Consider the following 24,468-nt stretch of genomic DNA (forward strand, 5'->3'; position numbering starts at 1 on the left):
TAAAAATCAATGGAAACCATATTCTTGGGTGAGGATTAACAAAAAATTAAAAAAATAGCCCTCGCCGGTGTGGCTCCATGGATAGAGCGTTGGCCTGTGGACTGGGTTCGATTCCGTCAACGGCACGGACCTCAGTTGCAGGCTCAATCCCTGGCCCTGGTCAGGGCACATGCAGGAGGCAACCGACCGATGTGTCTCTCACACCCATGTCCTCTCACTCATCTCCCTTCCCCTTTCTCTAAGTCAATGGAGCAATTGGTACTCTGGTGAGGATTAGCATAAGTAAATAAATAAATAAATAATAAGTAGATAAAATGAACTCTGAGCGACCTGGGCCACAGACGTCTTTAACACTAGAAAGACTGAAACTTAGTATATACCTATATTGCCCAAAAGCAGTCAAAATGACTGCATTGTGAAAGAATAATATCGGAGCACTCTTCACTTATGTTCCTTAGCTTTTCCAATAACTCACTTCTATTTGACATTTCTTTCATGAATTTAGGGCGCAAAAGAAATAAAATAAACAACTTATTAGAACAAGTATCATTGCATAAAGATTCGAATAACAAGTACTAGTTTAGCTTATTGAGCAACTGCAACTTATCAAGTATCGACAATTTATCATGTACTTGTATGTTATCATGTGACGGTAATCGAAAAAAATGAAAACTGTTATTTCAATACAGAGCCGAACTGGTCATATAAGAAATTTACTCAATTCAATAATAAGAGTCATTTGATTATTTAAAATTTCCCAGGCAGTCAAAATGACTGCTTTTGGGCAATATAGGTATAACACACATATATATATATATACCGGAAATGAAGGAGCGGGAGGTAACTACAATTATTAATAAACGCATTTATATGTTGTACAAAAAGTCACAAAATTCTAAGACACTGTGTCCTTATATACATAATTGTTTTTCTAACTGAAATTAAAAAGCAGTCAAAATGACTTCCTTGGGCAATCTAGTGTTAAATCGGTACGGACATCACGGGCATAAGTACCATCCAGCCCTCGCCATTTTCCATGTAGGACTAGTCGTTGTTCCCTTGTAATAGTGTCTAAAAACCATGGCGAACTGTTTCATTTACACACACACACACACACACACACACACACACAGAACATAAGCACAGAAAAGGGTGGAGGCACCAAGTTAGCAATGGTGTTCTACAAGCAGATGAATTTCTATAATAAATATTTTTAAAATCCATTATATACCATCTACACCAATAACTATTGGGCAAATAAATGCTGAGGGAAAGGCTAGAAGGAAGTGAACCCAAGGCAGCCATTCGCTCCTTCCTTACTGTCCACCCCAGGGACGCGCATGGCCCGGCCTGGGCGCTTCTCCTCGGGGACAGACACGCTTCGTCGAGAGCCCTGCTTGCTGACCGCGTGGCAGGCGACGGGTCAGGCTGGCGGAGCGTCACCGGGCGGGTGCTGGCAGCACCAGGTATGTGTTCTAACAGGTGAGCCTGAGAGATTCGCTCACTTCTGAAGCAACATCGAAAAGCCCTGAGGCTTCCCCTGCCCCGTGTAACACTTATTTTTTAAGCAAATTCTTAGAAAAATTTTATTATAAGCTTTCCTATCACCTGCAGCATCTTATCTTAGCCTAAGTAACGTGTACTTTTGAAGAGTATTTATGGGCATCTATCTGATGTGACTTAAGCAGCCTGAGTCTTCTGTGAGAACGGGTTTGGGGGAATAAAAAGGCACGTGGGCGCGAGGCGGGCGGGCGTCCCGGACACTGAGGCCCTGCACAGGCCCGTTCCCGGGAGAAGGAGACCCATCTTCACAGCCGCCTCTCCCACCGGCTTTCTTCTGCTTTTCTCCCGCGAGTTTCTCCGCGCGCTCCTCCAGGAGCCGCCTCAGCCGCGGCTCGCACCGGCTGGCCTGCTGCAGCCCGTCCTCCCTGCCTACAAGGACAGGGGAGGCAGGTGACGGCAGCCCCAGCCGCAGCCGCTCCCGCACGGCAGGTGCTCTGCTCCCCACAACCCGCCGAGCACCAACCCCGAGGCCGGCCTCATTCCAAGGGCTCAGGTGACCCCCGTCCCGGCACCTTTGCGGCGCAGCGCCCACCTTGGCAGCGCCCACCTCAGCAGCCCACCTCGGCAGCGCCCACCTCGGCAGCCCACCTTGGCAGCACCCACCTCGGCAGCACCCACCTCGGCAGCGCCCACCTCAGCAGCCCACCTCAGCAGCCCACCTCGGCAGCGCCCACCTCGGCAGCGCCCACCTCAGCAGCCCACCTCGGCAGCGCCCACCTCGGCAGCGCCCACCTCGGCAGCCCACCTCGGCAGTGCCCACCTCGGCAGCGCCCACCTCGGCAGCCCACCTCGGCAGTGCCCACCTCGGCAGCGCCCACCTCGGCAGCCCACCTCGGCAGTGCCCACCTCGGCAGCACCCACCTCAGCAGTGCCCACCTCGGCAGCGCCCACCTCGGCAGCCCACCTCGGCAGTGCCCACCTCGGCAGCGCCCACCTCGGCAGCCCACCTCGGCAGCGCCCACCTCGGCAGCCCACCTCGGCAGCGCCCACCTCGGCAGCGCCCGCCTCGTAGCCCCCACCTCGGCAGCGCCCTCCTCGGCAGCCTACCTTGGCAGTGCTGGATCACGCGGCCCCACAGCCGGCTCCTCCGCAGACAGGCCAGGTGCCCCACGATCAGCAGGTGCCGCCTCCCGCGGGTCAGGGCCACGTTCACGCGCTGCTCTGAGTCGATGAAGCCCACCTGCCTGGTGCGCACGCAGGACAGCACGACCACCTCCTTCTCGGCCCCCTGGAAGGCGTCCACGGTGGACACCTGCACGGCCGCGAGCTGCGGGCGGTCCAGGTCCACGGCCCCGAGCAGGTGGCACAGCTGTGGGGAGAGACGGGTCACGCATGCAGGGGCCGCGGGGACACGGCCGAGCCCTCCCAGCGCGTCTTCACCGGAGCGGAAAGGCCGCGGTCTTCTGTGACGCGCACGGCTCTGCCGGGTTCTAGGTACGTGTGCAACTAGGTGACAACATCCATCGTGAAACAATGAATAACGGTTCATCTATTGAGGGAGCTCATTTGAATATGCTAATTTAGGGTTGATTAACAATGAAAAGCACTAAAAAGTTAAGAATTAACAAAAATGTTATAAGTAATGGACTTATATGTACATGAACATCTGGTGTCTATTTTTATTTACTGATAAAAGGTAATAATGAGAGAACAGTTTGGAAAACAGAGATCCAATCCCATCTGTCCCAAAACACAAAGCACACACCACATTTCCTTCCCTCTAATTTGTTTATTTGCATTTTTGCCCCAACAGCTGTAAACGGAATTTCATTAAACCTTGTTAGGCTTACATTTAATTATACAGAAAAAAAGCCAGACAGACAAAACTCAGAATGCTTCTTTCTGAATGCATTAATTATGGTCCCAAAAGGTTTTAAAGCACCCAGTCAAACCCTTACCAATGTAACATCAAGCGCTGTGATAGGAAATGATAGCATCTGTACACGGGGGGGGGGGGAGACACACAAACCTTGCCCAGCTGGGACTTGTACAGCGTTATCACCCCGATCATGGTGCCTGGGATTCCACCTGCAACCAGAGCTCGAATCAGCGTCAGGGTGAAAGTGGCTTCCGCCTCATTATGAAAGCTGTTGCCTCCTTCCATCTGGAACGAAAAACAGACCCAGAATTACATTTCCCGGAAAGGCGAGGAGGACGAGAACATGGCACCACACACCACAGAGAACAGGACGGGGCTGTGCCGGGCGGCACTCGCCTGCTCCTGCCCCGGGACGTTGTAGAAGCACAGGGTGGGCAGCCAGGCGAGCAGCGGGCCCCTCTCGGCCTCCGAGACGCCGTTCCTCAGGCCGCCTCCGTAAAACAGGTCGTTAGCCACAGCGGCGATGGCCGGGTGACAGCGGTACTGGGTTCTCAGCAGAACTGGCTTGTGACCCTAAGAAGTTTAAATGAGGAAAAGTAAGAACCTGAAACAGCACTTTTTTCTTAAGGGAAAAAAAGGTATTTTAAAAGTCGGAAGTATTGCCGTATTGTGCTCTGACTACATGAATTAGAAACACAAGAGTAAGTTGTTTAATTACTAAAACTATTCTCCTGGTAAATGACCACGCACCACAAAATCATAAAATATTAAACTGTCAAACCTTAACTCATGATCTAACAGGCAGGGTGAGGAAACCTTCACCTGGACCTCCCCGCCCGCCATGACCCATCTCTTCGCCCAGTGGGTCCCCTGCAGACACCGCCCGCCCACCTGTCAGTCAGCCTGGGACCCGATGGGCTGTCAGTGTCACGGGGCTTGTGTTCACGTCACCCCATTTTCCTAACAAGGGCCCCAAAGCACAAGATGCCGGCCACCTGAAGATGCCAGAGGAGCCATACAGCGCGGGCGTGTGCAGGAACAGACAGTGCACGTAGGGCTCCTGTCGCAGCTGCAGGCGGCCCTGGGGTCTGGGCGTGCCCCTCGGATAAGGGCGACCAGCATGGAACAGTACGGACACGTGCTACAATGTGGAGGGGCCTCCAGGACGTGCCGAGTGGAAGAAGCCAGACCCAGGAGGCACCCGTGTGTGGTTGGAGCTGCCTGGTGTGAGGGTGGTGAGTGTGAACACAGAGCAGACGTGGGGGCCGGGCAGGAGGGAGGCGGGAGGCGGGAATGTGTTTGGGACCAGACAGGGCAGGGGGTGTAGTGACGGCCACTTACGTTGCGGTGGCTAATTCTATGTTATGTGACCATCACCTCAGTTACAAGTAGATTAATGATTAACTTTTTACATTTTTAATGTAAAGTAGAGCTCTAAAACGGGGCATGGATAATAGATCATAGGTGTTTATTTTTATTTTAGAACAAAAGCTTTATACTTTCTTCCTACTAAATACACAAGAAAAAGGCTCATTTTATAAAGGAACACTTAAATCATGGGGTTCTACTTATCTTTAAGATGAGTGCTCTCTTTATTTTTATATATATTTTTATTGATTTCACAGAGGAAGGGAGAGGGAGAGCGAGAAGCATCCATGATGAGAGAGAATTGTGGATGGGCTGCCTCCTGCACGCCCCCCGCTGGGGATGGAGCCTGAAACCCTGGCCTGTGCCTGACAGGGAAGGAACCGGGACCCTGGCCTGTGCCTGACGGGGATGGAGCCGGGACCCTGACCTGTGCCTGACGGGGATGGAGCCGGGACCCTGGCCTGTGCCCGACTGGGAAGGAACCGGGACCTCCTGGTCCAGAGGTGGGCGAGGTGAGTGCGTTCTAAACAAGTCCAATCGCAGGTCCTTTAGGGCGGGGCCCGGTCTCCTAATAGTGTCATTTCCCACCGGCCACGCGGTGTGGCCGGACGCGGTCAGCCCGGGTCTGGCGGCAGCACCTACCATCAAGCAGAGTCGATCGAACAGAGTCTGCTCCAGCCCGTTCCCGTGAGCCGCCTCCGATCCCTGGATCGTCGGGGGAAGCTGCTTGGGATCCCCAACGAGAACCAGCTTTTCACACTCAAACCTGAACACAGATCCAGAAGTTAGACAGGAAGCACGGACGCACCCGCACTGTTTTCTAAATGCATTTCAAAGAGCCCGAGAACCCCGCGCTCCAGGAAACAGGCTTCGTGGTGCCAGTCAGTGTAGTCAAAGGCCGCGGCTGTGAGTGGAGAAACCTTGGTATAACCTTCTTAGCGTCCCCTGCTCTGCCCAGAATCAGCATGTCATGGAACGCGCTTTGGGAAACAGTGATTTGGAACCTATAACTGCAGACTCAGGAGCGTTCCTTGGGAATAATTTGGTTTAAACTCCTGCAAGGAAGTAGGCTCTCGGGCTTAATGTCTTTCCAAATAGAAACCTGCAGTCTTGTAAGTTATCAGAACCATGTATGTGGTCACTCAGATGACCACAGTCTGTCTGTCACACATATTTGGTCCCGCCCAGAATTCCTGCTCACACCCTGGAACCCTGGGAGTTTCCCAAGTGGTAACAGGGATCAAGGTCCTCGGTTGTGTCTAAGGGACCTTAGCCGAGCACCTGAGGCGGGGCTGGTTGCCAGGGGAACTGGGGTTGGAGGGATGGAGCTTCTAGTCCCCACCCCCTGCCCACCCCCAGGAAGTTGACTGGGTCCCCAGTGGTCAGCGAGCTCATTAGTCACGTGCAGGTGACAAACCTCCATGGAAACACGAGGGTTCAAGGCTGGGGGGTGGTGAGCGTGTGGAGGTGCGAGGAAGTGAGAGACGGTTTGGAAGCTCCTGCCCTCCCCCACACCTTGTCCTGGCACCAATGCCTCTGGCTGTTTCTAGTGCCACAGTGACCTGGGGTCAGGAAACAACATGTTCCTCTGAGTCTGCAAATGCTCTGGCAAGTTAATGGAACCCAAGGAGATGAAGGGAACCTCTGGTTATGGCCAGTCGGTCAGAAGACCAGGTACCAGCCCAGGCCCGGGACTGGCACTGAGCGGGAGGGTCACAGGAACCTCCGTCTGCACCCAGTGGGTCAGCAGCCCAGGCCTGGCCCTGGCGTCGGAAGTGGGTCTTGCAGGACAGCCCTCCCCTGAGGCTCTGACACTGCCTGCGGTGAGCACATCAGAACTGAGGGGAGCTTTTGTCCCCCAGCTGATGTGGGAGAACGGCTTGCTGGAGGGGTGGGGAGCCCCGCCCCATGTAGGAACTGGTCTGGGAACCCCTATTGCAAAACCTACATTCACATCCCAGCTCTATGACCCCCTACGTATGCACACGGCAGGTTATCTCATCTGCGCGTCAGTACTCATCAGCGACCTGGACGTGCCCATGCCGGCGTGGCTGTGGTGAGGACGTAAGGAAGCACACGGGTGATGTGTTAGCATCCAGTGTGACTCCTCCACCCTCTGTGCACGGCCTTAGCGCTCCTCTGCCCTGGCTCCTGGGTGGGGAGACTGACTCATCCTCCTTTGCTCAGGACAGTCCCAGTGTAACAGTGAGAGCCCAGGATGCAGGAACCTAACTCATCCCAGCCAATTGTGATGCAGGAACCTGCCCATCCCAGCCAATCGTGATGCAGGAACCTAATTCATCCCAGCCAATCGTGATGCAGGAACCTAATTCATCCCGGCCAATCGTGATGCAGGAACCTGCCCATCCCGGCCAATCGTGATGCAGGAACCTGCCCATCCCGGCCAATGGCGACAACTGGGACGACGCCCCCCTCACTTGGGGACAGGATGCTGAGTCCAAATCCAGGCCTCCTCCCGCCACCTTGGGATTCCTGAGAGATGCTTTAAAAGCACAATGTTTCAGTGGCTGAGACAGTTTAGAAGATTTCATCTCCTACACTTTAAGACAAATTGTCATTTTTTATTTATTTTTATCTACTTGATATCCTTCCATAATCTAAAAACTATCTTCAGAAACTAAACATGGGAGATGAAGGAGGCAACTGAAGCAGAGCCTAGAGCCGGGTTCCCAGATGGTGGCTAGAGGCACCTTCCACAGCGAGCAGCCGGGGGTGCTAGGGGCACCCTCAAGAGCCGTCCTCCGGAGGCCTACATGCCCCCGAACAAAGCGCTGGCACATGAGCCCCCCCATCCCCCCCTGCGTTCTTGAAAACGTCAGTGTGGCACTTGAATTGCCAAGGTTTCCAACAGAGCCTGGGAGGAGTGACGCGAGCCGTGCCCTGAGTTACCTGGCGATGGGGAGGAGGGAGGCGGGCTCGGTCATCTGGCTGCTCTCGTCCAGCACCACCACGGGGAACCGCAGGCCGGCCATGCAGGGGAACGGGCAGGCCGCGCAGGTGGCGCCCACCACGCGGACCTGGGCACAGGGATGTGACAGTCGTCAGCTACTTAGAAAACAGGAGCCTGCAGGTGGGGTCAGCACTGAAGGCGGGAGCCCTGCAATCAGAGCCCACAGGCCACTATGTCCACTTGCCACTGTCCCCCGAGAAATGGGAGCCACAGGCACAGCGACCGAAGACAGCCTATTGCAGAGTGAAGGCTCATCGGACACTCACAAGGAAGCTGTCATGATGCCAGGATCTTAAATGTCAGGGGTCACACGCACGTTTTATCCTCTCGCTGAGGCTGAGTAAACGGCTGCCCTGGGCACGCGGGCGAACGGACCCGCTCACCGTCAAGCACACGCCCAACGACGCGCCAAGAAGGAAAAGTCGCTGAGTCATTCCAACAGCAGTACAGCCCATGCACTGCTGGTCGTGAGTTTATGTGAACCTCACAGGCTTAGATATTACCCCAGAATACCATTATTCCCCAGGCAGAAAGCCTGATCAAAGCTAGTATTTCATCTCTGGGTCTAAATATAACAAAGAGGAAATCAATACATTTTCTAATTGGATGTGGTCACTGGCCTCCATCAGCAGGAATAAGAGGAACCTGAGGTTTCTGTGAACTCAGACCAAGGTCAGGCTGGTCCCTCCCCGGCTCAGCAGGTCCCCCCCCACACCTCCACCCAGCAGGTCCCTCCCCCCGCCCAGCAGGTCCCTCACCTGCCCCAGGAGGGTCCTGTTGGTCCCCAGTTTATGCTGCTCGATGCTTCTCCTCACATAGACTCTTTCCATGGGAGTCAGGTCTTCTTTCATCAGCGCCTGGAGTTCTTTCAATTGCTCACTGGCATTTTCTGAGCCAGCATGCAAGCTAAGAAAGAACAACATAAAATACCTTCTTCACTCCATTCCCAAAACATTACAAAAAAGTTAAAAACAGATTTCCTAAGTTAACCAGGAAAAAGACAACGCTTTCTCTATTCTTCCCTCAGAAAACATCTGAGGGAGGAGGTCTGTAAGGTTACTGTGTTCTGAGAGCTCTATGGCTTTGGAATTACGATTTCTTACCTGTAAGGTAAGACCGGCTTGGCGATCTTCCTAACACTCCCAACTCTGACAAACTTGTCAAATCCAAGACTGAGGAGCCTTTAAACAAAACAGCATAAGAGAGTTCCATGTAATATTTACGTTATTAACGTTACTTTTGTGTAACAGCATCTTTTAGTTTTGTAATTCAATGTGAAATGCTTACATTCAATGTAAATGCAATGTGGCTGAGAGTTTCAATAGACGCATTTGCTAGAGGCCTTTAATACGCACTCTCACGCCGGGAGCTCAGTACCTGTGCCTCAGAGAGCCTTCACCAAGGGCAAGCTCGCACAGTTTATTCCGATCTGTGATTCCAGGCCGAGGACTTTTCCTCAGAGGAAATCAGAATCGGAGACAGACTTACGTCTGAGGGTCCTCGCCACCGTGTTATTTGTAACGGGGAACGCGTGGATGAACTGACTATGGCTTAAAGGATGATCTAAGCAAGTCACTGCCTATAGCAGACCCATCAAAAGTATGTTTTCTAAGATTTAAAAGCAAGACACAAATACATACTGATCACACCAAGTTTGGAAAATAAAATGAGTGTATGTATAAAACATCTGTAAAGAAATATATTATCTGTACAGACCGTACATTTTTACCATAAAGTTCAGTTTTTACGTCTGCATTTATACATAGGAGCTACTTCTCCTAATCGAGCTTTTTACTGATGCTGACATTCAGACCATTAGACGCTGGTGACCCTCACGTCATCTCTTGTTCGGTTTCAGCAGAGCCGTAAACAACCCCAAGCACCTGCAGCACAGGCCCTGCTCCTGCCTCCTCAGAGCCTCTCACGGGACCAGAGGCGTGCCTCGAGCTGCTCAGCTCCGCACCGTCAGCTCACGCACCTGCACCTCAGCTCCTCCGGTCACAGACCCGGAGAGGAGGGCTTTCACACACGGCCCCGGAGCCAGCACAGGCATCGCGTCTGCGCTGGTTCCGCCGGCCCCGAGTCCCATGGCGGGGCAGGGGTGTCCCGAGGGAGCCCGCACATGCAGCAGCCCGGGCTGTCGGAGGAACAGGAGCGTGGGGACCCACGAGGTGACGACATGACAAGCAGTGGGCAGGCTCTCTGTCCTGGAGGGAGGCCCCAGCCCTTCAGTCAGGGTGCGGGCGGCTGGCACGACCCTGAGCCGAGGCCTGTCTGGGGTGGGAGAGGTCAGGGCCCCGAGCCCACCTCTCAGGCAGGTGCCTCCTGCTGTGCTCGCTTCCACACAAGCGGACATCCTGTCCTTGTGCCAAGGCTGTCAGGTGTGAAATCTCATTTCCTACAACTTACAAGCGAGGAAGGTAGCCGGTTACTGTCTCGTGGATATGGCTCGAGTCAGAGACAGAGCCCTCACACCTGGGCCCAAGAAGATGGCCCCTCTCAACAACCGACCTGCACCACCAGCTCCTGACGCTCACGTGTCATACCCACCCGAGGAGGACTCTGTCCACAGCCACGTTCGTGGAAGAAGAAACCAGCACTTTCCACGGCCGTGCACGTCCCGCTGTGGGAGCGTCACTCTTTTCAAACAGCTGCACCAGAAACAGAATCACCACTGCCAGCAAGTAGCTCTTTCCTGCTCCAAAAACTCCTAGTTTGGAAGGAAGGGAAAAACAAAGGGGGCGTCATCAGTACATTTCTGAAAGCACAAGAAATAATGTCACCTTCTTGTAACGAAGTCATTACAAGACCATGAGCAGAGCGCCCAGGGTGTGCTCAGCACCAGGACAAACAGATGGCCAAGCAAGGCCTCTCAGCGCAGCGGTTCTCAACCTTCCTCACGCCGCGACCCTTTAATACAGTTCCTCATGTTGTGGGGACCCCCAACCATAACATTATTTTCGTTGCTACTTTATAACTGTAATGTTGCTACTGTTATGAATCGTAATGTAAATATCTGATATGCAGATATAGTCTCATTGTTACAAATTGAACATAATTAAAGCATAGTGATTAATCACAAAAACAATATGTAATTATATAGGTGTTTTCTGATGGTCTTAGGTGACCCCGGTGAAAGGGTCGTTTGACCCCCAAAGGGGTCGCGACCCACAGGTTGAGAACCGCTGTCTTAGTGGCTTAGGAAGGCAGCCAGGGAGGGAACAGTAAGAACAGGACACGTGGGGGGAAGTGGCCGAAGGGGTCGAACAGTGTGAGGGGAGGAAACTGGCCTCAGCACAGATGGCGTTACCACCTGTGCCCCCGAGACTGTCGTGCTGTGCATGTTGCCCCAGGACAGTCGGTAAATAGTGAACGTGGACTGTCGTGCTGTGCATGTTGCCCCAGGACAGTCGGTAAATAGTGAACGTGGTGAGGACGCTGTGACTGCGTCCGAGAAGGAACCCCGCTCGGATCGGGTGGAGGTGGGAATGCTTCCGACAAACAAGCGGAACGAATGTGTCCAGAGGAAGACACGCAGACGCTGGAAGCCAAGGTCCCTCCAGCAGAGGCTGGAGAAGCTTGCAGGCCAGAGGCGAGGCTGAGAGGGAGGCGAGGGCCAGTCCCAGAGCTCTGCTCGCTGTCGGGGAAATGAATTTTGTCCTGGAGACGGGCAAGTCCCTGACGGATCTTAAGCAGGAAACTGACTTACTCAGAGTGTTTTGGTAAAACCAGTTGAGCGGAACTATGAAGTGTGAATCCTGAGAAAGAAAACAGCTACTAAGAAGTGCTCCTGGCGGCCAGCTGGCTCAGAAAATGAAAAGAAATAAAGAAAAGAGCCTGGCAGCCATTTCTACAGAGGCCTCACATGCACCCTGCCCTTCGGGGAGCAGTGGGCCCGGGACCACCTGCCTGCCTGCCCGCCTGCCTGCCTGGCCCTGCATCTGCCCAGCCCTTAGGAAGTTCTTCCTGGAGTCCATTTCAACCAATAGGACTGAGGCTCTCCCCATCCCATCAGAGCTGAGCAGCTCTTACCAACCAGTGTGGCTCTACCCTGACCCATCAGGACAGTGCCTTTGGACCAATCACACTTTGATACAGCCCATCTGTATCGCCATTGAGCTGTTTTCCCCGAAGGAAGTCTCCTTCTCCCTCGCACCCCAAAGTGGGGATTCCTGTGGGCGCTGCATTGGTGCCGACGACCATGGGTTGACAGTGGGTGAAACTCACGGTGAACCGATTTGAGCAGCATGAGGCGACCATGGCAATGACATGCCCTCTTTACCACATGCCAGGACGGGCCAAGCCTTTACCTAAGTCAACAGGTCAGTCCTCCAACCCATGAGGCAGAGGCTCTGACTGACCGGTGTGGAGCGGGAGGTAAAGCTGTGAGGGAGTAACCTGCCAGTCGCAGCGCTAAGACGAGCCGGAGCTGGGGCGGGGCCCAGGATTCCAGCTGCAGGGCCCGTCTCACCCTAGGAACGTGGAGGAGGCGGAGGCTGGGATGGAGGGGTGCACGTGACCTGGTGGGAATCGCCTACCAACCGGGCAAAGGTAGGTGCGGAGGCATCTGCTGTGTCCTGCATGTCCTGGTTCAGGGCGGGGCCGGGGCCCACATGGCCAGGAAGGAGGAAGGTTTGGGACAGCTGCTGGGAGGATGGGGAGTGAGCTGACAGTTCACAACAGCTTTGCTCATCAAAACTGACGCCCACCATGACAGCCGCACGCTGGCATCGCTGACGGCTCCGGGCCGATGCTGGGTAAAACCCGAATACGCCAGTGGTGGGCACAGGCCACTGGTGCCCATGCTGCTCTCACAGCCTCTAAAGTGGGTCCCAACATCTCAGAGTCCTCCTGGGATCACACTGACTAGAAGCGGCAGAGGAGCAGACCAAGTCCCAGAGACTCGTATACACCCAGGTGCTGGCCAGGCGCTGGGCTGCAGGGGGTCCCCACACCCAGGTGTGCCTGCCCCCCCCCTCCCCGGCCCTCACCGTGGACGATGGTGATGGGGAGGGGGCAGGCGGGCTGCCCCGCCTCGGCAGGCCCGCGCGCCGCCACCATGCGCGCTATCTGGGTGAGAGCGGAAGCCTGGTCCTCGTTCAGCTGGTGGGCCTGGATGAAGGCGCTGGCTAACTGCAGGGCTGCTCCTGGGCCGGGCAGCTCACAGTGCGCGTGGGTATTGGAGAAGGCGGGCGGGACGAATCTTCTCTTATCCACACTCTTACTGCTAACTGCAGCTGACGAAGGCCTAGGAAAAGGAGCAATACATCAAAGAAAAATGAGGGGCTTCTGAAACAGGGGAGACCTGTTTATAACTTAACCTTCACTTACGAGCACCTCAGAGAACGTCCTTCTGTGAGCACCAGTGAGAAAAGCACTGACATTTGCTGACTGCCTACTACGCGCAGACACTATGCTGAGTACTGCACATCTTTACTGGGATCGTCACACTGGGGAGCAGTTAATCTACCCAAACAGAGACACGGAAACAGTAAACGTTTCTCCCACCAGTACCCAGCTGCTAAGTGGTGTTTGACACGGAGCCCACCCAGGCCTTACTATGCAAACTGGCTCAGGAAATTACTAGAGCCTCTACGTCAAGTAAAACTGTCAGAGATAAGTTGGCTTGGGTATATAAAGACTGAGTTCATTTCAAAGTAGAAAAATAACATATTGAAAGTACACAGACTTTTTTTAACCCAAGACTTCATTGTGGTAAAAAGAATGAAACCAAATAGACCATAACATTCCAAATTTGAAACTAGTTTTGTCAATTTAATTTAATAAAATATCACTTCCAATTTTTTTAAAGGAGTTATAGTACTTGGGAAATTAAAAAAATGAGATAAAGATTATGTCAAAAATAAAACTAGTAGCAATATACATACTGGATTCAAACTGTAAAATAATTACAGTGGGGACTGACTTACGAGTGTCCCAACTAACGTGTTTTTTGAGATACCAGCTGTCTCTCGGCCGATTTTTTGCATTGAGTTGATAGAGTAATTTGAGTTAACAGCTCCTTAACGAGCTCGGTCTCAGAACGAATTAAACTTGTAAGTCAAGGCCCCACTGTACTTAAAAGTTTGGCCCGGCTGGTGTAGCTCAGTGGTTGAGTCGATTCTGGGTCAGGGCACAGGCCCGGGTTGTGGGCTCATCCCCAGTGTAGGGCGTGCAGGAGGCAGCCGATCCATGTTTCTCTCTCATCATGGATGTTTCCCTCTTTCTCTCCCCCCTTCCATCTCCTAGTCTCTGAACGACAGTTACAATTTTGCTGCCAAATGGGATGTACTGTTGCTGGGTACCCCCGCCCCGCCCCACCCGCAGGGGCAGGACTTACATGGCCAACAGGTGCTGCGTCAGAGGCAGGGTCGCGGGGCCGAAGTGCTCCCGCATGTTTTTCAGGGTGGTCAGCTCCGTGCTAGCATTGCAGACCCACAGCGCGTGGACGACCGCTGCGGAGAGGGCGCGGAGAGGAGCGTCAGTGCCCACGACAAAGACCGGGAGCACCTTAGGGCGTGTCCACGCTCAGAGCCGGCGCTGAACCAGCCCCAGGCCGCAAGCCCTCGGCACACGCGCCTCCGTCCTGCCGTCTGCACAGGCACACTGAGTGTGGGTCCGTGGCTGTGCCCGAGGGGCGTGGACAGACGGACAGACACTGTGGAGTCACGCGGGTGACGTGCGCAGCCACCAGTCAGCCCCCCGCCCTGGACCTGCAGCATCTGTGTCATTGCTGAGCACTCTGTTGCATTTCTGCAGTTACTTCACAGAACTGTATGGGAAGCAGGAGACTGGACACTGATACTGCTGAGGACTCTGAAGTGACCAATGTTCACTCCACTAGACAACAGGATCCAGCTGTCTGCTCAGCTCCCACAGAAAACAGGAGTTAGCCTGGCCGGCAGCTGGGCGCTGAGTGTCGGCCTGCGCCCCAGAGCGTCTTGGGTTCCCTTCCCACTCGAGGGCACGGACCTGGGCTGCAGGTTCCTCCCGCCCCCGTGGGGTGGGTGCGGGCGGCAACCAATCCGTGTCCCTCACGTTGATGTTTCTCTCTCACTTTGCGTCCCCCCCTTGCACTCTCTCTATAAAAATATCCTCGGGTGAGGATTCACACACACACGCCAAAACGTGTATGAAACACCTGAATGAGTCATTCAATGTCGTGTCTTTAATTAGTCAGGCGAGCCCCGGACATCGGAAATTATCCCAGGTTCACGAACGGGGGCACTGGCCCTTCAGTGAAGGAGGCTGGCGGCCCGGCCTCCCCAGGCGCTTCCCAGGCCGAGGACAACCTCCCTCCACATGAAACACCTTCCGCTCCGCCGCCCTCAGATCCCTGCAAACTGAGAACGTCTCGGTGTGAAGTAAATGATGTGTTTACCGCGTGCCCTACTAGCGTGAGACACCAAGGGAACTCAGTGAACCACGAGAATAGGACTTAATACTAGAAATTAGGTGACAGAATTCCTACTTAGAAATCAGGGACATGCGTGTAAATTCCGCCCGAACAAAGCACCGAAGCGAGGGCCAGGATGCTGCGGGCCGACAGCCCTCTGGGGCTGAACTGCAGGAACATTCCCATCACCAGCTGGCAGACACGTGCCCAGGGACACCGCCCAGGGACAGAAGTGGGTGCTTTTTCTCGGCTTTCGTCGAAGAACCCACCCAAGCCAGCACCCCTGCTCGCAGCGCGCCTCACGCCGTCCTCTCTCTGGTCACAGGCGGCCTGGCGATACTCACTGTCCGTGGGCCACCGGGAGGGGAAGTAGCCCGTCAGAGGGAGCAGCTCCACCTCGTTGGCGGACGACGGCCCGAAGAACGCGCTGCAGGCGATGAACGTGTCCAGCTCGAAGTCAAGGGTTTTGGAGACCACCCACAGATCGTCTGCAGACAGACATGGCGAGGGCTCGGGACGGGGCTCAGTCCAGAGCTACTCGGATTGCCTAGGTGCCTGGTCCTACATTATTTCTCAACAAACAAAACTGGTTATTGTCATCTTCAAGATTCCACCCACATGAGGACCTGAACATCTCCATGGTTTTAACTAGATTACTTCCATGGTTTGAAAGTTATTTTACCATTATAAAAAAGTGTAAGTAAAGCAGACATCTAACTCATCTCTTCTAGAACAGCCTTATAGCTACATCAGACTTTCCGCAGGTAGACTATAAGTCTAGAGCAGCGATTTCCAACCTTTTTCATCTCATGGCACACAAAAACTAGTTATTAAGATTCTATGTGGCACACACAAAATATACTTTTTGCTGATCTCACACAAAAAAATAGGTTACAATTTTAAATCATTCACACTGGATGGCTATTGTTGGTTGGCTGTTGTCAGTTTTTATCTGACAATCTGAGGGAGAGGCAGGGCCCCTGACTCAATAGGCAGGAACTGCATGTTTGGACATCCTTGCGGCACTGGTGAAAAGCGCTGGTCTAGAGAGACGCTCTGCGGTACAGTGGTTTCCGTGCTCAGAAAAGGCTGGCAGCCCATGGACGGAAGGCAGTGCCTCCCCAGGCCTCCGCTGGCCTGAGGCTGCGGAGATGAACCGTGTGCCTTCTCCATGTAGAGCCTGGCCCCCCATCCCCAGCACACACTGCGACCCGAGGCCAGCAGGACCCCGCACACCACCTGAGCACAAGGTCCACCACCAGCAGAGTTGATGCCTGCAGTCAACTGTAGCCCTGGCCGTGGCTCAGGTGGCTGAGCGTCACCCTGTGCCCTGAAAGGGCACCTGTTCCGTTCCTGGTCAGGGCACACACCCAGGTGGCGGGTTCGATCCCCATCACGTGCGCACGGGAGGCAACCGGTCAATGTTTCTCTCTCACATCCATGTTTTTTTCCTTGCTCTCTCCCTTGCTCTCTATTCTAAATCAATAAAAACGTATTTTTTAAAGAAAGTTAAAAAAGAGAGTCAACTGTATTTGTCTTTTTGTAAACTGCTTTTGTTCTAAAACTTATTTATACCAGTTGTATCTGTTGTTATAATCATATAACTTAATCATGTATTATTTCAACCATTATGAATATGAAGAAAAAAACTGTTTTAAGAAAACCTAAGGGAACAATTTAGAAAACTTAATTTAAAGGATTTGCTAAAGAAAGGGACCCAAAACACAAAAACTGCTCTGACTAAAGTGCAGAGGAGATCAGTGTAAAGCATGAGAAAAGAGAGCGAACAAATGTAAATCGCTCTCCACTCAGACTTCGAGGTGCCTGCGTCCTTGCCCAGGTGACGGGTCAGATGGCGCGTTCGCAGGCGGCACCCTGTGGGGATGGTTCATACGAAGACGATGAACGGGTCTCCAATCAAAACCCGCATTCTGAACAAAAGCCTGGACTCTGTCAAAAGCTCATTGAATAAAACTGTCCGTGTTATCTACACTAATAAAAGAGAAAAATGGTAATTGGCGTACGACGATACCCTTTTCATTGGCTAATCAGGGCTATATGCAAATTAACTGCCAACTAAGATTGGCAGTTAACTGCCAACAAGATGGCGGTTAATTTGCATATGTAGGCACAATGCAGGGAGGCGAAAGGGAAAGCAGGAAGAAGCCCCCTGCCACTGACAGTGATCGGAAACCCAGGGGGGAGCTAAGAGCTGGGGGGCAGGGCAAAGGCGGCCCCCATGATCAGAGAATCAGGCGCCTTTTCCACCCTGGCCAGTGATAGCAGGAAGTAGGGGTGGAGCCAGCGATGGGAGCTGGGCACGGTCGAAGCTGGCAGTCCCGGGAGCTAGGGGTCCCTTGCCTGGGCCTAAAGCGAAGCCCACGATCGCGGGGCTGCTGCAGCTGCGGGTCCCCGCTGCCCGAGCCGGACGCCTCAGCCAGAGGCGTTAGGCCTGGGCAGGGGCGGAGCCTGCAACCGCGGGGAGCTGGGGGTCCCCTGCCCAGGCCTGACACCTCTGCCGGAGGCCTCAGGCCTGGTCAAGGGGCCGATCCGGTGATTGGTGATCGGAGGGTGATGAGGGTCAACTCCTCTGGCCGAGGCATCAGGCCTGGGCGGAGGGCTGAGCTGGGGATTGGGGGGATATGATGGTCCCCTTGCCCAGGCCTGAAGCCTGGGTCAGAGGCGTCAGGCTTGGGCGGGGGGTGGAGCAAGCGATCAGAGGGAGATGGGGGTCCCCTGCCCAGGCATGATTCCTGGGCCAGAGGCCTCAGGCCTGGGCGGGGGCCAGAGCCAGTGATCGGGGGGAGATGGGGGTCCCCTGTCCAAGCCTGACACCTCTGGCGGAGGCGTCAGGCCTGGGCAAGGGGCCGATCAGGTGATCAGAGTGTGATGGGGGTCTACGCCTCTGGCTGAGGCATCAGGCCTGGGCAAGGGGCAGAGCCAGCAATTGGAGGGGTCTGGGGGTCCCCTGCCCAGGCCTGATGCCTGGGCCAGAGGCATCAGGCCTGGGCTGGGGGCAGAACCAGTGATGGGGGGAAATGAGGGTCCCCTGCCCAGGCCTGACACCTCTGTCAGAGGCGTCAGGCCTGGGCAAGGGGCCGATCCTGCGATTGGAGGGTGATGGGGGTCAACGCCTGAGGGCTCCCAGTATGTGAGAGGGGCCAGGCTGGGCTGAGGGACACTCCCCGCCACACACACACCCAGTGCACGAATTTCGTGCACCGGGCCCCTAGTTTTAAGATAAAATGCTAACGGCTCATATGCGTTATCTATAACCTGACTCTAAACAACCTGTACAACCACCTGGCCCGGAAGAGCCTCACCAGCCTCAGGGAAGACGGCCGACGCCCAGCAGCCCACGCAGGGCTCGCAGTCCTGGGCTGACTGTTCAGCCGGGCGCTTTCCCCGCCCACCCAGCCCCCGGCCTCCTTTGCTTTACGTCCACTCTTACCAATGCCCCGAGAACTATCATTTTAGTGAATATGTGCAGGAAACTATTTTAGAAAAAGCTGAGCTACACCGCGGTATATTTTATTCCTAATTTATTTAAAAGCGTTTACCAATTGAGGTAACACATCTAAACGACGTATTCCCATTCGCTAATGTTTACTTTCTTCAACGTTTGCCACAATTCGCAGGAAGATGTCTAACTCACGACAGCTGGCAGGAGTGTGCTCCCGCTCCGTTCTACTCGACCCACTGCAATGACCGTACAGAACAGGGCCGCGCGAAGGCCACCCCTTCCGAGAAGGGAGGTTCTGATGGAATGGTAAGACCTACGAAGCTTGGGAACTACTAATCCCTGCAGATGACAGGAATTCTGGGAGGAAAAAAAGAAAAGACAGAATTTTCTCGGGGGACTTCAGGAAACGCCCCCTCTCGGCAGCCACAGGAAGCCCTGGCTGTGGGTGCAGGAAGGGGTGGGGCATCACTCCTGAGACTGACACTGGGCATGTGACCCTCACCACAGAGGCTCAGGGCGACTCCGGGGGCCGGGACCAGGGAGGCTCTGAGTGAGGAGGGCAGCCACGGGCATGAGTCCTGGGCACCATGATCAGGGAGCAGGTCAGTCATCGCAGGTCTCGATCGACGGGGGTTTGTTGTTAGGAAAACACAATAGCTATGTTACATTCTGGGCCAACAGACATTGCAAATGTCAGGTAGGTATTATCACTATTATTCTCTGAACAGAGACGTTAAGTAAATTATCCACAGACAGAGGCCATCACGGAGGCCGGGGACTGAGCCGACTTCCTGAGCCACGGGAGCACCGAGCCTGGCCAGCCTCCCCCGATGCTGCCAGAGAACAGCTGAAACCCAGGGGAAGCGGGTCTCAGGCCAAAACAATGACCCACTGAAGGGACACAAAGACTTGCATAGAAAACACTGGGCCTCAGAGCCCTTCAGAAAGGAGGCACCGGACAGATGGACAAAGAAGGTGTGAGCCTGGGAAAGAGGGAGAAGTACGGGGAGGAGCAGCAGTGCAAATGGAGCAAGAAACACTGAAAAGGACATGAACAGTGTTCATCTGGGAAGATGTGGCAGTTAAAGTAATAACCAATGGGATACATAGAGAATCGATATGTTAGAAAATAAGCAGTTTAGAAGGAAGACAGAAAACCCAGACAATATAAGAGAAATGTGAAGCGATTTAGAGATGACATTCAGAAGTGCTGACATCTGAATAATCAAAGTCCTAGTGAAATAAATAAAAACAAGAGGGAAATTACCTGAAGAAATAATGGAGATCCATTTCCCAGAACTGAAAACACAGTGTTTCCCGATACGTACAGGTACACGCTGCACTTCAGGTTCAGCGATGATGCCATGAAGGCGCAGCAAGAAGTGACTCGGTGAGAAAAAAGACACGGGAGCCAAGACACCGGCACAGAAACCAGGAAATCATTCACAAGAAAAGCAGCCACGATGGAGCCGGGACCCGAAGCCGTGGGCGTTCCGAACCCCCCACCTCAGCCTTGGGCAGGACTCCGAGTTCCCTCTGAACCCCAGAAGGCACCGCTGACCCAAAAAGGGAAGCGTGGCATCACACAAAGAAAAGAGTCCAACAGCTCACGCGGGTGACAGAGATGGAGAAGGGCGGGTGGGGAGGGGGCTGGTGACAGCACCGAGGAAAGGCCACCAGGCCTCCTGTCTGAGGACAGGGACCGTGGTGAGGACATCTTCCCTGGGAACGGCAGACAGACATGAGAAAGGAAAGCAGTTGCCAGTCTTCTGTTTTGGAACAAAAATCACCCGAAAAAGTGTTCCGTGAAGGAGACACACTTGAAACCCGTCAGGTGTAAGAAATGACCAAACAAGCCGGCGAAGAGGCGAGGGAGTTGGCTCAGGGCTTGTCCACGCACACAATCTAAACGCTCGAGAAGAAACCGGAGAGCAGACTCTGAAAGCAAAGCCCAGGTTTTCAGGGGAAGGAACCTCACCCCAAGCGCAGTCACCAAGAGCAGCGAGGCCGGGCACGCAGAACAGACGCAGCCGCGCTGCCTCCGGGGACGGCATCAGGACGTGCTGTTCCCAGGGAAAAGCCACGTGATGACTGAGCTTGACCATCTAAGAATTCTTGTTCTGCCTTTGTTTTGTTTTTTAACCAGCCCATGATTTAAACTCGTATAAATTTTTCTTTTGAAAAATTATTTTCAAAAGAATAAATCTCTTTTGAGGATAGAAATATTTTACTCTTTAAAGCTACTCATGTCTTAAAAATATATATACTTAATTAATTTCAGAGAGGGAGGAGAGAGAAACATCAATGTGAGAGAGAAACACCTATCGGTTTTGCCTTCTGCACACAACCCACTGGGCACGGGGGAGCGAACCCGCAACCTGGGCGGTGCCCTGCCTGACTTGGAAGCGAGGCAGTGCATGGGTCGGCGCTCAACCAACGGAGCCACCTGGACAGGCAGGCCTGTTGTCGTCTGTTTCCTTTTTAGGTTTGTTCAAGTTAGGGTTACATAACTTTCCCATAAGCCAACTTCATAAACTGATTTTTTCCATTTCCCTTTTCATTAAATTTATTGGGAGTAGCATTGGTTACATTAATTGATTTTTAAAAATATACCCAGACTGTTCCCTTTATAAAAGAATTATGAGGTTACAATTCTCAGATTTCCTCATTTGTACTTATCATGAAGTGAATTAGGTCTGTGTGTCTTTGCCTTGAAAATAAATGTTGAGATACATTTAAAATAATAGTGGAATAAGAGGAAATTGTAGCTTTTTAAAATAGATCATCTTTGCTAAAAATTGTTAGCAAAACTAAGATTAAGATAGTAATGTTTATTATGAGTATACAGATAATAAACTATACAACTAAATATTAATTTTTATTATAGTTTTAAATATTTGTACTTTTTGACTGTTTTAGTTTTCCAGGACAATTTCGGATTTGAGTTATATTCCAATTATTTAGGCAACATACATTGTTTAAATGTAGCAACACAAAAAAATTGGTTTTATATTTCACTGCATATAAATATTTCTGTTAAACCAGAATGTACAACATCTAATTACTCGGCTATGTGCGCTTAGAGCAGGGGTGGGCAAACTTTTTGACTCGAGGGCCACAATGGGTTCTTAAACTGGACCGGAGGGCCGGAACAAAAGCATGGATGGAGTGTTTGTGTGAACTAATATAAATTCAAAGTAAACATCATTACATAAAAGGGTACGGTCGTTTTTTTTTTAGTTTTATTCATTTCAAACGGGCCGTAGTTTGCCCACGGCTGGCTTAGAGACACTCTGAGGAGCCGTAGGTTGGAATTCAGGTGAACAAACTGTGTGTGTGTCGGGGGCGGGGGGCGGGGGGATGTGCCCACAGACAGCCCAGGTGGCTCACTGAGGCAGGGACTGCGCTGCGCATCCTAGTCCTGCTCGTGAAAGGAAACAGGACTTCAGTCCCTTCCACAGTCACCCCCGCTGCTCTGCGGGAAAATAAAGGTTCTTGGTCAATTAAGTAAAAGTAACAACATTTGAAAGATAAATATAGAGCGAGTTCACAGAGCCTGAGGCATCGACCGATCACGCCAACCTACCTTTGCTATAAGCTGAAGAACTTTCCTTCCGACTCAGCTTGAGATACAGTTTGCTTTTAGGTTCAGGATACAATTCAGGGTGTCCGGTCGTACACTTCTTTAGTTTGCCATACTGTTTTCTTTGAAAATCAAATCCTTTTCTGCAAAATGAGTAAAAAACAAAAATGAATTTGAATATTAAGGTAGAAATTTTTTGTTAAAGGAAATATAATTGGCACATACTTTATATTAGCTTCAGGTGTACATCGCAGTGATTCTAACAGACAGTGAAATGACAACTACGTAAGTCTAGTTAACATACGTAGTTACAAATGTTTTTCTTGTGATGAGAACTTTTAAGATTTATCCTTAGCAACTTTTAAAAAGACTATATACAGTATTGCTAACCATCGTCTCCATGCTGTACATGACACCCCAGGACTAATTTATTTCATAGCTGCAAGTCTGAAGGCACAACTGTTTTAAAATACAGCAGGTAAGGACCAGGATGGGTGTGCTCATGCTTTCATACACACAAAAAACAAAAACATACCGCGTCAAAGGAAGGAACCAGCAGCCCTCACGGAATTGTCATTGTTTTAAGAGACCGAGATAGAAACAGTATCTCAGCACCTAAGGCGCTGCTGTGACTGTAAAGGGGATAACAAGTTAGGCCCCGATCTCCACCTCTTAGCGGTGAGGCGATGACGGAACAGACACGCAGTGCTCAGCTGAGGGCGGCACCTGGGAGCTCCGGTGCGCGCTGTTCTCTAAGGTCCCATGCACATGCTCAGTACAGCTCCCTTTGGGGCAGTCCTGCTGCTATGAAACATGTTTCCAAACGCAGCGCTTGTACCTGCAGTCCGGGCTGTGGCGGCCACCACCATGGCCCTGCCCTCACCAAAGCCAGGCCTGTGGCGCTTTGGTAGGGCTGCCCTTGGGATTGGGATTGTGTATAAAAATGACGAGAAAATGGCGTTCCTGCAGCTGCCTGGCAGTGCTGACACTGCTTGGTGCAGAGAGGGGCCCACACAGCGTTCGGGACCTGCTCCCATCTCAGCAGGACACACCCAGGTGAGCTTCCCGGTCCCGGATCTCCCGTCTCTCCCCGGACTTCGGACACTGCGTGATCAGCACTCACCTCACCGAGAGCTGGCACTCCTCGTAGGCGGGGACGCTCTGGCTTCTCAGGTACAAGCCGATGCTCTTCACGTCACTTAACACCAGGGCGGGCGGAGCGTCCGCCTGTGTGACGTGTCCTGGGGCCGCCTCTTCAAGCCACTTAAAAAAGTTACACCTGTCCGCTCTGGGCGCGTCACAGGCGTAGAAGAGACGGCCCTACGGAGATAATGCAATTCAGCGAGAAAAAGTGTTTCTACTTTATACTGGTTTTTTAAAAGGAAAGTCCTTTTTTAAAAATTCATTGATTTGAGAGAGAGAGGAGGGGGGTGGGGGGGGGGGGGAGAGAGCGGAGGTCAATTTGTCTTCCGCTCACTGGTTGCTTCCTGTATGTGCCCTGACCGGGTGGGACTTGCCGCCTTGGCAAAGTGGGATGGTGCTCTAACCAGTGAGCTCCGGCCAGGGCTTGTATGCTGTGTGCTGAGACTTTCACAAAGGCTGCGTGGCATTAATGCACTCCGATAAGTTCGTCATTATACAACGCAATCTTTTCATTGATTTAAATAATAAAATTTAAAACCAGCTAGTTTTCCACTTGTTTTTTCCGTATCAAAAAGTTACATGTTACATTATTCTGAGAATGTAAGCTTACTTGGAAAATAAAATGCACTGTTTTTCTGATTTAAAGTGATCACTGCCGACAGCCAGCCTGTGAGCTGCCCGAGCAGCTCTTCTCACAGCCTTTCCCGCTCACTGACCTGCACGTGCACACACGATACACGCGTGTAGATTGCTCTGCTCTTTAAAGTAAAACTCAGACCTAACCCTTATACCAACAACATACTACTAGTATGACAACGACGTCATCAGATAATATACAACACTTTACCTCATGGTTCTAATATGGCTTATGGACCTGGTTTGACAACTATGTTTAAACCAGGTTTACGTGCTCAGCAGGCAGACACGGAGGGAACCTGTGTTGCTGTGCAGCCTGGTCTCACGAGAACGCACCACCCACCGACACACAGACATCACATGGCACCTCCCATCACCGTGCGCATTTAGCAAACGAACAAGTCGGGGGCGTTCTGCCCCCCTGCCCTGCGGCAGCCGAGTCCCCTCCTCCCGACCTCCAGGCTCTCCCTGGGGCTGGCCGAGCTCCGCCTGCCTCGCCTGCCGGCCGCCTGTAACCTTCCTTCCA

General features: G+C 52.6%; 1 protein-coding gene across 1 annotated transcript in view; it reads right to left on the minus strand.

Moving 5' to 3' along the window:
- Window positions 1-1,193: 1,193 nt before the first annotated feature.
- ZGRF1 (zinc finger GRF-type containing 1) overlaps window positions 1,194-24,468 on the minus strand; it is a 54,369-nt gene continuing 31,094 nt past the window's right edge. Inside the window, exons 15-28 of the mRNA XM_059695423.1 lie at window positions 23,287-23,483; window positions 22,167-22,306; window positions 15,462-15,605; window positions 14,062-14,176; window positions 12,713-12,969; window positions 10,272-10,431; window positions 8,825-8,902; window positions 8,480-8,627; window positions 7,661-7,788; window positions 5,393-5,516; window positions 3,779-3,955; window positions 3,533-3,667; window positions 2,611-2,872; window positions 1,194-1,932 (exon numbers count right to left, since the gene is read on the minus strand). Coding sequence (XP_059551406.1) covers window positions 1,667-1,932; window positions 2,611-2,872; window positions 3,533-3,667; window positions 3,779-3,955; window positions 5,393-5,516; window positions 7,661-7,788; window positions 8,480-8,627; window positions 8,825-8,902; window positions 10,272-10,431; window positions 12,713-12,969; window positions 14,062-14,176; window positions 15,462-15,605; window positions 22,167-22,306; window positions 23,287-23,483 — 2,331 coding nt within the window. The 3' untranslated portion in view covers window positions 1,194-1,666. The remainder of the gene's footprint in view (window positions 1,933-2,610; window positions 2,873-3,532; window positions 3,668-3,778; window positions 3,956-5,392; window positions 5,517-7,660; window positions 7,789-8,479; window positions 8,628-8,824; window positions 8,903-10,271; window positions 10,432-12,712; window positions 12,970-14,061; window positions 14,177-15,461; window positions 15,606-22,166; window positions 22,307-23,286; window positions 23,484-24,468) is intronic.

Source organism: Myotis daubentonii, chromosome 5, assembly GCF_963259705.1.
Source record: "Myotis daubentonii chromosome 5, mMyoDau2.1, whole genome shotgun sequence".
NCBI classification, from domain to species: Eukaryota; Metazoa; Chordata; class Mammalia; order Chiroptera; family Vespertilionidae; genus Myotis; species Myotis daubentonii.